Genomic DNA, 15,420 nt, shown 5'->3' with positions numbered 1-15,420 from the left:
ACAAAACCCCCAAATAAAAAACAAAAGATATAGAAAACAAGGAAGACAAAAACTTGATGTAAAAGGAGCAATGGCCTCAAAAAAGAAAAGAAAGAAAAGAAGGATGGCAAGAGAACACACTATGAAGTTAGTTAACTATTATCATGTATAAATCAGCTACTTCAATAAAAGGATATGCAAGTAACACTGCTAATACTAATGTTATAAATAAAGAAGAATGGTTAATATTATTCATTTAATCACAAGAATTGGGAGCGGCTCCTTTAAGCAAACCAGGGAGCAAGAAGATCACTTCTTGGAAATTTTCTTCTAAGTATGATAATTGAGTTCTCTGTTAATGAGGCCTAGCTATAAAAAAAATTATCCAATATTGCTTTTGGAGAGGTATGTAGATCAAAACCCAAGTCTACAATGGTTCAAATGCTTGTCTTAGCTTCTTATTCGTTTTTACAAGTAAATCAATGAATGCATATTAACAATGGTTCAAATGCTTGTCTAACTTCTTATTCATTTCTACAAGTAAATCAATGAAAAGTGTGCATATTAATAACATAGGGGGAAATTATAAGAGACCTTTGAGTCTTTTATTTAAGTTTGAAAGATTCAAATCTTAAGAAATAGGTAGGAGGTACCCGTTTTAATTAGTGTAATGAAAAAGCCCTAAAGTTTATTTTATTTTCACAAACCCCCCCACTCCCCCCACCCCAATCCCTCTCCTCCTCTTCCACCTCCTCGTTTTCCTCCTAACCACCCCCCCCCCTCCCCGCTCCACCACCTCCAAACAACTAACAGAAGTTCAAACATTTCTTGATTGTTTCAACTAAACAACTTGAGGATGTTTAAACATTTCCTGGTTGTTTGAACTCAACAACCTTGTTAAAACAACTCTTGGGCTATTCGAAATAAACAACCTGATGATGTCAGTGTTATCAAAGGCGAAAAGCGCAAAAAAGCTCCAAGGTCTGTTGGAGCTTTAAGCGCAAATAAAGCATGGGCTTTAATTAAGAAAGGCGCAAATGGAGAAAAACTACAAATATTAATCCAAGACTAATATCTATAAGAATGAATACCATAGACAAGGAAATTGAAGAAACTTTACAATAAAGTGAAATATCAATTGTTTTGTCGCCTTTTTAGGATTACGCTCATTGGCAAGGAAAAGTATGCCTTAGATCCTTGATGACAACATCAAAGCGCCCCTGAAGCAAGGCGAAGCGCTCAACATGTTTTGAGCCTCGCTTCAAGACTTAAGCACGCCTTTGATAACACTGCCTGATGTTGTTTAAACAATTCTCAGATGTTTTTTAACGGACTTCAGAATTTCCTCCATTGTTTCGAAAATCTATAATCGCAAAATATCTCCAGAAATCCTCACAACAAACACAAAAAGAAAGAATAAAAATTGCAGAGACGATAAGGAAGGAGAAGAGAAGGAAGAAGAAGCTGAAGAGGGAGAAAAGGAAGGAGAAGAGAAGAAAGAAGAAGATGAAGAAGGAGAGAAGGAAGGAGAAGAAAGAAGAAGATGAAGAGAGAGAGAGAGAAAAGAAGGAACCAAAAAATTAATTTGAAAATATAAAAGTGGGAGATTTTCAAATGTTAATACGTTCCCCCAACATTTTAGAAATTTATCAGGCCCCAAATTCACCTAATTATCTTTGACCTAGCCAAATTCGAAAAAAAGTTTAAAATTAAGCTGGGTTGAGCATCCAGCATAAGAACAATGCCGGAAAAAATGATTTAACACATGCTATTTGTTGAAATTAGGAGTGGCAAACGGGCGGGTCGGATCGGATATGGTTCGGGTCGAAAACGGGTAATGAAAAAACGGATCAATTATCCGACCCGACCCATATTTAATACGGATAAAAAACGGGTTAACCGACGGATAATATGGGTTACCCATATTATCCATGACTTTTTGTATATGATCTCTTTTGGGAAAATTCTTAGTCTCCCTAACTTGAGGAACTCCCAATTTGAGGCTTTACAAATGTAAAAGTTAGACTCATTGGTTATGGATAATGTGGTTCTTATCCATATTTGACCCGTTTTTAAATAGTTCATTATCCAACCCATTTATTAGTGGATAATATGGGTGGTTAACTGTTTTCTTTGAACCATTTTGCCACCTCTAGTTGAAATCTTCTGCTCAATTTTTGGTATTTTACCTCCCACAACATTAAGGTCCCCAGCGTGGGAGAACAAGCTTATAGCATACGTAGTAACAACTGAAGAACAACTCAAGGTTCACCATTTGGGACATAAGAAGTAGAAGATGTTTTGAAGAATCTACTACACTATTAAGAAGATAACAACAACTATGTTCATTCCAAGCAAGTTTGAGGCCGGCTATATGAACCCTCACCGTCTATGTCGTAAGATGGTATGAATCAAACATTATGTTTATAAAATAACAATAGTTTCTCTAACTCTAGAAGTTCTCTACATTTTCTACTGGCATATAAATCTCCAAAGAAGAATAGCATGCAGAAAATTCACCAATCAATCAGAATCTTGCATATATTAAATCAAGAACAGCAATTATAATTGTCTAAAAGTGTTAGCCAAGATCATGCTGTTAATAAACAGTCAAGAGAAAGAATTACAAGGTCTACCAAAACAAGCTCGTATGGAGGGAGAATGAAAAGCAGCAGAGCCTTTTATTTACCTGCATATTCCCAATAAGGTGTGCGAACAAAACCAGACCCAAAATAGCAATAAGTATAGCAAAGGATGTCTCCCCAATAAATGTACTTGTTGACAGATTCTGCCCATAAGAACTGTAAAACAAGAAAAGGAAAGATTTGAAATTCAGATCTTCCTTCAAATGGCTCGTTAAAAGTGGGATTAGAAGGGTGATGGCACATTTAGTCTCTCAATGTAATTGCATCCTTAAGAGCTATCATATCAAGCTCAGAGTAATTAGACAAGTATTAGTTGTTGAAGAAGTATCGGCTCAAGTTCAAAACAATCGAAATAGAATTAGTTTATGGAATTTTTGGACTGTTAGAGATAACATAGTTATCCGTCTTATAAAATAGGTCTCATAAACTGGATAGACTATACAGAAATGGTCAAGCAAGTTAGAGGAGGTAATAATGTAATATATGATATGCTACTGATGTGCTTTCGAATTCGGAAATGTCTAACTGGGATACAGTTTCAATAAATTACAACCGAAAACACTTAGATATGAACATTATAAATATAAATGACACTGTTATTTTGTCCAACCACATAGGAAAATTACCTCAGTTGTTGTAAGCCCCACCACAAGCAATAGAAGTACTTTGCCATAAACTTTGAGGATACAACATCTTTTTTAACTGCGTTTTCAAATATTCCATATTTGAAAGTACTATCCCCATCGGGATCACAACTTTCAAATACCTTGGTGATATTTGCCCAACTCTTACGAGCATTTTGGTCAAAAGTATCACAATCCAAGTAGCGCAGCACACACTGTGTAGAGCTGTTTTCATTTCGGCATATTGATTTCCAACAAGAAGTATATCGATCAACTGACAGCAAATACCATGCTGCGCCAATAACCTAAATAAAAACAAATAGTCTGTTGTTACATCAAACTCTCAAGAAAGGGAAAAAAAATCCAGCAAAACCCTTGCATAACAGCAGTGGTTTTAAACCAATATTTTGAAAATAAGGTTGTTGGAGCTACATACATGACTGGCCAACATGTAGAGAAGTAGATTATATGCAGCCCCTGCCCAAGCAGTTTTTGTCACAACTCCAGTTGCTTTTATAATCTGTGAACTTAATGGGAATATAAGATACAATCTGGGAACATACTGAAGTAGGACAATCAGCGCAAGGGCATTATTGTTATGATTAGCATGTTGGCTTCTTGTCGCGGGTATAATAAACCAGATAACCATCTGCATGAAAGATTACTTTTTCATCATATACCCGCTCCACCCCAGTAAAAAGAGAAAAAATTGAAAGCAATGATGATGATGAGATAAAACTAGAAGAACGGGTTATCATTTTCTTGATATGTAAAACTACCACATTTAACAAACAAATGCATCAAATACTCTGCTACAAAATAGAATCAAGAAACTGGAAATATGTGGCACAATCACTAGTCCAAAATCAGGGGGACACATGCCTGCAATCAGGCTATCTTTATGGTCATGTAGTGTATAGTAGAATCGGAAGAAACAACTGCTTATAGATGAAGAATTTTAAAGCCACTTACAGATTATGTTGAGACATATTATAATTAATTAAAAATACGCGCTCTCTAAAAGATTAAGTTGTTAGAGATAACATAGTTTTAATTAATTTATAATATTATGTCTCAACACGCCCCCTCATGTGACTTGTGAGCCACATTTATTGCATGTCAAGGACGATCATTATTACATAGAGGCCGACCATAAAGAGACCAACAAACATCTCTTGTATGTCCTCCCTCATCTAGTAGTCCGAATCTATCTAGTTTAACTCTGTTAGAATGTGAATCGTGTCAACTTAGAAAACACACTCGTGCTTCTTTCTCAAAACATGCCAATAATAGGGCTTCCTCTAGGTTTGAAGTTGTTCACTCGAACATATAGGGTCCAAGTCGTGTCAGTACTTCATTAGGCTTACATTATGTTATTACCTTTATTGATTGAATATTCTCACTGCACTGGTTATTTTAATGAAAATAAGGTCTAAATTGTTCTCTACTTCTTAGATTTTTTGTACTGAAATTAACAATCAATATGGAGTTTCCACAAAGAAATTAATCAGTGATAATGCCCGAGAATATTTATCTTCTTCTCTTTCTTCCTTTATTTCGTCACAAGGTTTATGACACTTGTCTGCTTGTGCACATACTCCACAACAAAATGGAATTGTTAAACGGAAGAACAAACATCTCATCAAAACGCTTGGACATTACTCATTCACAACTATGTAGCTTTTCCGTTTTGGCGTGATTCTGTTAGTAATGCTTGTTATTTAATCAATCGTATGCTTTTGTTTTGTAGAGCAAGAGTCCATTCTCGGTCTTTTATCCGGACCAGGCTCTGTTCCCACTTCCTCCACGTGTGTTTGGTTGTACCTCTTTTGTTCATGATCTTACCCCTAGAAAAGACATACTTCCGCAAAAGGCTATCAAATGTGTCTTCTTAGGTATTCTAGTCTATATAAAAGGTTATAAATGCTTTAATCCCTCGACAAATGGTTGCTTGATCTCAGCAAGTGTTACCTTTTCGAGATTTCTCAGTACTTCTCACCTAATCCATTAAATCAAAAAGCCATTGCAATGTAATTGCACTATTTTCTTCCGTCAGTTAAAGCAAGGGACCCAGGATATAGTGGCACTTCAAACGAGGTTTTGTCCCAATGCAGACAATTCTTTATTATGTAAGAGTTGTGTTCGAAGGTGGCATGACCTATCCCTCTACAGATTAGTAGTTTCACTTGCGACGAATGGTTTCACAAATACAACCTCTTCTTATTGTCCATCATACAGTATCAGCACAAGCTAAAGACTTTTTCTATCATCATGTCTCATTCCGGTATGTGGGAAGAAATCCCACACACAAGTAGCAAAAAGAAGTGGAGAAACGAGATGGTTAACATCCACATATCTTTCAAGTCAAACCAAATTAAACACGTTCACTTAACGTTTCACCATCAGTTAATTATTCCTACAACAGATGTTAAGCATAAGCCATGTAGGATGGTTGACTTGTTTGCTGGACGCGAGACATGGTAATGATTTGAGGCAAATGACACTGGAGGTCCTCTAGCTATTTGAAGAAGTATATTTTGATCCCTGAACCAACCAAAAGTGGCACGTATAGTTACTTTCCATAAGGAAAAAAAGAAACAACAACCAAACCCACAACAGTTCCCTAGTCACTGACTTAGTGGCAGAGCCACATGTATTCAAGGGGTGTCAACCGATACGCCTTCGTCAGAAAATTACACTGTTTAGCTAGATAAAAAAAGAATTTATGTATATATACTACATATTGATACCTCTTGGCTTCTTCGTAAGTTTACTTCTTTATATTTTGACCCCTCTTAATAAAAATCCTGGTTCCGCCACTGCACTGACTACTCCCAGTTATCAGAACCCTGATCCAATAACTCTACGTCCATACCACCTTATTGCAACTCCTGTCCTGTCCCCTAGCCCCTTGTCAAGCCACTTCAAGCACATCCTAAAGCAGACATCTTATCACTCTAAAAAGAGTCTTACTCGTACATGATTTGTTCTAGAGACAGTTTATGAAACTAAATCAAAAGCCAATAAAACTCATGGGAATGAAATTCATAAAATGAACATAATACAAACAAAAAAGTCGGACAAAAAAGAAAGCCATGTTTGGGTGCTTTATATCTAAAAATAGACATGCCACTAATCACACAACACTAAATGATAAATGTGTAAAAAAGCTAAAGAATAAGAAAATGAAACCCCAAAAGTTACTACCACTTTAGACCTCCTCGCACAAAACGGTACACACAAAGTTTACATAAGAAGAAGGAGCACATCAAGACAGCAGCAATTCAATTACTTGGTTAGTATTGCAAAATTATCAATTTTAAGCAGAGCGAAAGACCCTCCACCCCCCACCCCCCACCCCCGTATCTATTATTTGCTATAGATAAATTCTTAAAGAATCCCTGTAAGTACAGAAGCTGGTGAAATGGTTCAAGGTAAAACACTTCATGTTGCTCTAAAACTTGGCTCGAGGATTCTTTTTCATATCGATAAAACACTTATAATAGCAAGAGAGTCAAGAGCAAGACAAATAAGAAAGGAGTATCTCTAAGCATTTGTACTTATATTTTACAGGACAGGGCTGCAACCAGAGTCTAGAGAAAAGAAGTGGAAATGCAAAGAGCGAACTTGTTGTGACTAAGGGTGTTGCTAAATCATAGTAGAGGGTGGTGGCACTGTGGGGGTCTTCTGTAATGGGGATATGTTTGAGGGAAGCGGAAGAGGAGAAATGGAGAATATCTCTGTCTTTTTCTTTATTATTTTTTTGAGTGAGGATAGGAAAATAACATATTTTTTCATATGATAGTGCATACCATTTTCGATTACAAATTTGGCCAATATTAGCAACTTACGAGGATTACAGAAGGAACTGATTGTTGAACATTGCGTTCCTCAATAACCAAAATTTTGACCACCTTGACTCCAAGATAAGTATCTCAAAAGGCCGAATATGCAGCAAATTTAGCACATAAAACCCAGTACATAAAAACAATAACTACGCCTCACATAAAACACATAACATTCACGCTAATATCTGGACATATGGACATGAAAGAAAATGTATTGATTTGAATGTCATGAAGTGGAACGATATACCTGAGGCAGAGGAAGGGTTGCAATCAGATCAACAAAAAAGTCCGATCTTAAATATCTGAGAGCAATCTTTTTAGGATCCATGACAAGCTCACCCTTCCCGAATACCCTCGTATTTGGGGCAATATAAGCAGTCCGGAACTTAATGAACACATGTAACAGATAGAATAAATCAGCTATAGTTCGGAAAATGGTGACAACAATTCGCAAATTCAAGTCTGATTTCACACAACTCGACTCTTTAGTTCCTTGTATGATGGGCAAAAAGAAGTACAACGGGTCAACAAACAAAGCCAGCAAGCAAGATATAATGAAAATCCTATTCCATTGGATTACAATGTCACTCCCCGGATCAAGTATTCGCTTCCTCCACGACCCGTTGTGGTCCTCAGGATACACCTTAGACCTCCCAAATTTATGGGTATCAGTAACTTTATATCTGCCATCCGGTTTCAATAAAGGAGCCGAATATCTATATCCCGAAGATGATTTCTCTAGGTTTGAACTGTCTGCTTTTCCTCCCAAAAAAACACCCTGTTGTTTTTCACCAGAGTAGAACCTAACAAAGGCATAAATCAACTATTAGCAAAAAAGGAAAATCCATCTTATAATAAAATTACATTAAAAGAAATTAATGTACAAAATGTGCAGCACATCTTATGTTCCAAGTCATATTTGTCTTTCTATCGGAAACAACCTCTCTACCTTGTAGGGGTAAGGTCTGTGTACACACTACCCTCCCCAGACCCCACTTGTGGGATTACACTAGGTTTTTTTCCTGTTGTTTTTGTAAATAAAGTAGCAGCAGGTACATAATTCTTTCTAACTAAATGCAAATTATCTCAATATCTTGCATCAAAAATAAGAAAAACATACTCCTAAAAGCAATACAATAACATAAAAATCAAATCTTTAAATACCCAAAGTCCTCAATTCTTCAACATATTACAAAAAGATCACTTTTTCAAATTATTACTCCACATTACAATTTAGCCGAGGGTCTATGGGAAACAACCTCTCTACCTTCATAAGGTAGAGTTAAGGTCTACGTACACATTACACGTCCCAAACCCCCACTTGTGGGACTCCACTGGGTTTGTTGTTGTTGTTACACTACAATTAACCAAATCACATAAACTAAACCAAAGAACCTCTCCTTACTCCTAAAAGCAATACAATAGCATAAAAATCAAATCTTTAAAATACCAAAGTCCTTAATTCTTCAATCTATTACAAAAAAAAAGATCTCTTTTACCAGATTATTAGACCAAAATTTACCAAATCACAGAAACTAAACCAAAATACAACAAAAAAAAACAGAAAATATCACATACCTTACAAACCTCTCCTTCTTTAGCTCCATCCCAAGAAAAGGGTTTTTTTTCAAAACCCTTTTACGCTTTTAACTCTTCCAGTCTTTTCCTCCTTCTAATGTGAACACAAACACTAGTCTTAAGAAAAAAGTGGGCAAAACACAACAGTGAACTACAACTGAAAAATACCCAAAAAGCCCTTCAATCAAGAATCTAATTTAAATGAGAAAAATAAAACATTCTTTGTAAGTTCTTTGGTGGTGTCTGTTTTAAGATTTGCAGAGTTCTGTAAATTCTGATAAAATATATGGAAGTGTGAAGAGGAACTGAATGAGGAAGTTAGTGATTGGTTTCTTTAGATTTGGATTAAAGTAATAAATTTATTTTTATATTTAAGAGTTGTTAGTATTAAATTTTGGAGTTAATTAAGGGTGCAGATGCAATTAGTCAAGAAATGTTGACCAGAACTAGGAATGTAATAAAATGCATTTTTTAAAATTAAAAAAAAAATCATGTGAAGTCATATTCATCTGTGGGTCCCAGTAGAATTTTCTTTTTAGCAAAAAATTAGAGATAATACATAAATTACCCATCAAACTTGTCCGGAAAAATCATTTACACACCTTAACTTTACGGGCGACCTATGTCTCCCCTATTCTTGTTTGGGGTGAATTTAATACCCCATTGGTAACACTTAGTCAGTCTTGTGGTGGGGTGTGTAGTACACGCGCGCCACGTGTCAATATCTGCTCAAAAACGATTTTTTCTGTTTTTACAAAAAAAAAAATAGTTTTTACAAATTTGTTTTTCCAGTTTTTACAAAATAAAATTCTTTTGAAAAAGTGAAAAAATAAAAATAATATTTTGTCAAAAACGAAAATATTTTGTTGAAAATAATTTTTTCAGTTTTTAAAAAACAAAGATATTTTGTTAAAAACGATTATTTTTCAGTTTTTTCAAAAAAAAATAGTTTTTACAAATTTATTTTTCCAGTTTTTACAAAATAAAATTCTTTTAAAAAACTGAAAAAATAAAAATAATATTTTTCAAAAACGAAAATATTTTGTTGAAAATAATTTTTTCAGTTTTTAAAAAACAAAGATATTTTGTTAAAAAACGATTTTTTTTTCTGTTTTTACAAAAAAAAAATTAGTTTTTACAAGTTTGTTTTTCCATTTTTTGCAAAAAAAAAAATCTTTAAAAAACTGAAAAAATGAAGAAAAAAAACTTTTTTCAAAAGCGAAAATAATTTGTTGAAAATATTTTTTTGAAAAAAAAAAATCAGTTTTTACAAATATGTTTTTACAAAAAAATATTTTGTTAAAAAAAATGATTTTTGCAATTGTGAGAGGAAGAAGAAAAGGTGGAGAGAGAAAACAAAAAGAGAAAAAAATAAGAAAAAAAGAAGTAAATGAAAAAGGGACCCACACAGTAAAAAAATTTCCCTCTTACACACGAGATTGGGAGAGTGAAGCTACTCTCTTTGCCACATCACCATTTAGGGTGGTCTTAAATTCACCCCAGATAAGAATAGGGGGACATAGGTCGCCGACAAGTATGATGGGTAATTTATGTATTATCTCAAAAAATTATCCTATTGGAGGCATGGCTGCTAGTGGACTTATTTTTAGTTATTCTTAATTTTCCTCATAATGAAAAAAAGAATTAGGATTCATGTCTTCTAGATATTTTAGGCTTCATTTGGAAAATAAGGGGAAAAAAATATGTTGAGTTTTCTTGTTATTTTTTCTAATTGATAAATTTACCGCCAGACGATTATACTTTGTGTCAAAAAAAGAAACCTTTTGTCTCCTTGCTTGTAATGAAATGAGAGATTTTCACCATCATTTCTCACGAACCAATAGATTGTTAATCCAATAGTTATGGTCCAGACTCTATAATTGCATTAAAAAATTCATTAAATGTATTAGAATATTTAGTTTAAAATACAATCATTTGATCCGATTATTATTGTACAGTCAATACTCTCTATAACAACCTCGTTTGTTCCGAAATTTTTTGACTGCTATAGTGAAGTGTTGTTATAGAGGACATATATTATAATATAATATAATATTTGGTTCTGAGAATTACTCGGCTTTTATAGTTAATGGCTATTATATAGGGATGTTGTTATAGAGCGGTCTGACTGTATATTAACTTAAGATTGCTATAAAAACTCATTAACTTTAAATCCTAGTCCTTTATATTACAATAGAAACTTTGTGTGTCCTTAATTGTAAATTTGTGGACAAGAAATAATTTTTAAGGACTAGTTTGTATATCTGTCGCTCATTCGACATGTCCCGCCTATATTTTACTTTACTTGATTGATTTGCACCCTCCGTTATGAAATAACGTTAGAGTTTTAGCCTCAGATATGTATTGCAAAGAAAGGTTCGATCAAATGGGTAGCTAAGAGTGAAAAGGTGCCAATTGGACAAGCAGGGGCGGACCCACAGTATAAATCCTGGTTCACATGAACTCGTGGTCCTCCGAGTATACCAAATATATTATGTACATAATGCGCAAAAAAAGAACTTAATGTTACTTGATAGAACCTGTTAGCCCTTAATATTGAGACATGACGGATGTCGGGCAGAATCTATGTCAAGGGCTTGTACATTGCCCCTTGGCATAGGTTTGTGCGGGTGTTGGCAAGCAATGTGCGAAGCTGGAGGTGTGTCTAAGTTAGTGCATGGACTTAGGCAAGCCAGCTAGGTAAGGTGTCTTGAGTGTTGGTAAGGCAGCTTGATTGTGGGCAACGGCTATGGCAAATGAAGGCGCATGGAACTTGACTAAGGCATGCGTGCGGATCAGTGGGACGACAAAGTTTGTGACAAGACATGGTCATGAGCTTATGGGCGAGGCATGGTCCAAAGACAAGACAAGGCAGGAAGCCAAAGTGTGGGCAAAATCTATAGAACAAGTGTGCAAGTCATGTGACTGAAGAAGTGTGTTGTGCATGTCCTGTGGAAGTTTAGCCATGTGCAATGCACATGTTGCAGTTGGCCAAAATGCTGAAGAGGGATTCAATTTTGTGGGAAAGTTTGAATTCAAATTTGGCTATGTAGTTATGCTTGTTTTTAGGCTGGTCATGTGCAAGGCACATTGTATAACTGCCTCTAACTGCCCCTTTGTAAATCTGCCATAGCCAGCCCCCTTTTATATGTGTATTTCGTTGGGTTTAAGGCAAGTAGCATATGTGAGCCTTTCCAACTGAGTTGCTTGGTAAATTCTGCGAGAATTGAATAAAGGATGAGTTTTACCCGTACTACTGTGTGTTGCTACATTTTACAAGTCTGAAATAATTCTAAGTGTCAAACTGTGTGCGAAAAAAGTAAGGCTGAGAGTTTGGCTACTGTCGTCCGGTGTCAATTGTGCTAAAAATTGGCCCTGTAATAGCACCCATGGTCAAAAGAGGTTAGATGATGCATTGATTTTGGCCCCTTATTCCTTGCTAAGTTAAGGTCATGGGATCGAATCCCATGCAATGCATTTTTTTATTCTTCTTCTTAAGTCTTCCTTTTCTTTTTCTTCTTTCTTTGAGAACAGTGCATCCCCTTTCCTTAATGATGCTATTATGGATCGTTTTCAAAGTATGAATATGTGATGATCCAAAAGGTCACCTTATATTTTAGAACTCGATTTCGTATTTCGATGCCTTCAAACTCTTATTTTATTCCTCCTCGATTTGTGTGCGCAGTCTGGACGCATTTCCAGAAAGCTTTTATATGGAAAATTGATGAAATAATAATTTTTGGCCTAAATATTTGATTTTGTTGACTTCGGTTAACGTTTTGAGTAAACGGACCCGGACCCGTATTTTGACGGTCCCGGTGGATCAGTAGTAAAATATGGGACTTGGGCATATGCCCGGAATCGAATTCCGAGGTCCCTAGCTCGAGATATAAATTTTGATTAAAATTAAAGACTGAAATTATAATGGTTTAAAGAAATTTGGTAATGCTTGATCTTGTCGGTATCGGGTCCGTATTTTGGATACGGAGCCTGGTACAAGTCCGTTATGATATTTATACCCTATCTGTGAAATTTGGTAAGAAACGGAACTGATTTGACGTGATTCGGACGTCCGGTTGAGAAGTTAGAAGTTTTAAAACTTTCTTAAAAATTTCATTCAATTTGGTGCTAAATTCGTAGTTCTAGGTGTTATTTTAACAATTTGATCGCACGAGCAAGTCCGTATGATATTTTTAGACTAGTGTGCATGTTTGGTTTGGAGCCCCGAGTGCTTGGGTGAGTTTCGGATAGGCTATGGGAGGTTTTAGACTTAGAAAATCTGGTATTTTGCTGCAGTAGCTGTTCTGATATGCCCTTCATCGCGTTCGCGAAGGTGTCATCGCGAACGCGAAAGGTAAACTGGGGGCAGGGGGAATTTCTTCTTTGCCTGATCGCGAACGCGGAGCAACGGGGGCATTACCCTCGCGAACGCGAAGAAATGGGACCTGGGGGAGGGGGTCAGGTGTTCTTCTACGCGAACGCGGCCATTGGGTTGCGAACGCGAAGGCCGGGGGGGGAGGGGGGGGGAGTTGCCTTCGCGAACGCGTGGTTGGTCTCGCGAACGCGTAGGCCTTTGACCGCTACTTCTGGCGATCGCGACAGGCCTTTCGCGAATATGAAGAAGGCATGTCCAGTGATTTTAAAACAGAACAAAAACGGGATTTCTTTCTAAATTTCGTATTTCATCACTAGAACTCGACCTAGGGCGATTTTTGAAGAGGGAATTCAACACCAAATCATAAGTTTGCACTCTTTAACTCGTTTTCTTCAATTTCCATCATCACTCATTGAATTCCTAGTCCTAAATTTTGTTCTTTAAGGGTAGAAAATTAGGGATTTTGGGAGAATTGAGGATTTTGCAAATTTGGGGATTTAGACCTCGATTTGGGGCGGATTCCGGAACTAATTACATATTTGGGCTCGGGGGTGAATGGGTAAATGGGTTTTGGTCCGAACCTCGAGTTTTGACCAAGCGGACCCGGAATCGATTTTTGACTTTTTGGGGGAAATGTTGGGAAACTTTTAATTATGTATTGGAATTGATATCTTTAGCGATAATTGATGTTATTAAGTTAATTATGGCTAGATACGACTAGAGGAAAAGCGATAGTCGAGCAGTAAGTGGCCTGTGGATCGAGGTAAGTGTTGTGTCTATCTTTGACTTGAGGGATTAGGGATCCCCGACTTAATTGCTATGTGAAAATCCATGTGTGTGGCGTATAGGTGAGGTGACGAGTACCTATGCGCCGCTAATTTATCTGTTTTTACTGTTCTCCTCCCGTTCTTAATATATTGTTCCCTGCCTTAACTGCTACATGCTTTATTGATACTTCCATGATTACTTGCTACTTGTCGGATATTGTTTTCGTTGTTAAAAATATTGGATATCACGTAGTTTCATTATTTCATATTATTGGTTTAAGCTGGTTATTAGTGTTATTAGTATACTTGGATTGGTTCCTTTGAGTAGAATAATTTAAGTGAAGTTTCATAATTGTACCGTTTTTCGTTTGTTTTAGTTGAGGTTTAAACATTGTGGGGAGTTTGAGCTAAATTGTGAAATTCATGTTCTTATTGTGTGATTGGTACCGATATGGTGGGATCGGGTTGCACGCTGCAATAGGAGGAATAAAGGTGATATATTGAGGAGGAATAAGGGTAAAATGTTATTATATGGTGGGATCGGGTTGCGCTCCGCAACAGGAGAAATAAGGGTGATATATTGAGGAGTAATAAGGGTGAATTGCTATTGTACGTTGGGATCGGGTTGCACGCCGCAACAGGAGGAATAAGGGTGGATTGATATGGAGTAATACAGGTGAATGTTCATATTGTTACTGATTATATGATGGGATCGGGATGCGCGCCGCATCAGTTTATGTGTTTATGTATCCTTCTTCTGCTGTGAAGTTATTCTGTAGTTTTATATCTCACTTAAGGATTGGTTATAGCTGGGTACTGATAAGATATTTAAGTTCCCTGTTCATTTTTTTGTTGCAAGTTACTGTTTCATTTTGTCCCTACTTCTTTCCGCTTTATTACATACTGTATGCAGGTTATATTGTAATTGCCCCGCCGTAGCCTCGCTACTACCCTGTCGAGGTTAGGCTCAGCACTTACCTGTCATGACTCCAAAACCGACCCGGTCGTGATGGCTTCTATTATGGAACTAGGCCAGCTGACACATTCCCAAAATAGTTCAACATTTCAATAAATTATAAATAACAACCTTCTCATACTGAAATTCTCAAAATATAGAGTCAAAACCCAAAACGCGGAAAATAAAGCCCGACCTCGGGTGTCAGTAAGTCATGAGCAATACTACAATTGTTCCGAAACGTAACAAGACAAAAATAGTCTGGAAATCAACTACTAATATCTATAGAAAGATAGGAGGGAGAAGAGCAAGGCTGCGATCGCCATGCAGCTACCTTGCCAACTCTGAAATTTTCGCGGCGGATGAAGATCAACGCTCGCTAGCACGTCCAGCAACCCCTGGATCTGCACACAAGGTGCAGGGAGTAATATGAGTACGCTAACTCAGTAAGTAATAAAAGTAAATAAAGACTGAGCAGTAAAAAAACAAAGAAAAACCACGTCACAAAACTCAGTAAAGCACAACACGCTTTCAAATCACTATATGAGTCAAATCATCTCGTTAGAAATCCATCTTTTCAGTAAAAGTCGTTTGAAGATGCTTTTCAACAGTTTCAACAGAAGTTCAATGCAATTTAGAGTAAAAGTGAT

General features: G+C 36.4%; 1 protein-coding gene across 1 annotated transcript in view; it reads right to left on the bottom strand.

Annotated features, from left to right (window-relative positions):
* Positions 1 to 9,003, bottom strand: part of LOC109234564 (cyclic nucleotide-gated ion channel 17-like) — an 11,162-nt gene extending 2,159 nt beyond the window's left edge. The window contains exons 1-5 of the mRNA XM_019400595.1: positions 8,674 to 9,003; positions 7,343 to 7,898; positions 3,684 to 3,896; positions 3,251 to 3,552; positions 2,669 to 2,780 (exon numbers count right to left, since the gene is read on the bottom strand). Coding sequence (XP_019256140.1) covers positions 2,669 to 2,780; positions 3,251 to 3,552; positions 3,684 to 3,896; positions 7,343 to 7,898; positions 8,674 to 8,702 — 1,212 coding nt within the window. The 5' untranslated portion in view covers positions 8,703 to 9,003. The remainder of the gene's footprint in view (positions 1 to 2,668; positions 2,781 to 3,250; positions 3,553 to 3,683; positions 3,897 to 7,342; positions 7,899 to 8,673) is intronic.

This window comes from Nicotiana attenuata, chromosome 11 (assembly GCF_001879085.1).
Source record: "Nicotiana attenuata strain UT chromosome 11, NIATTr2, whole genome shotgun sequence".
NCBI classification, from domain to species: domain Eukaryota; kingdom Viridiplantae; phylum Streptophyta; class Magnoliopsida; order Solanales; family Solanaceae; genus Nicotiana; species Nicotiana attenuata.
Note: the sequence above shows the minus strand (reverse complement) of the source record. Positions and strands in the feature narration are given on the sequence as shown.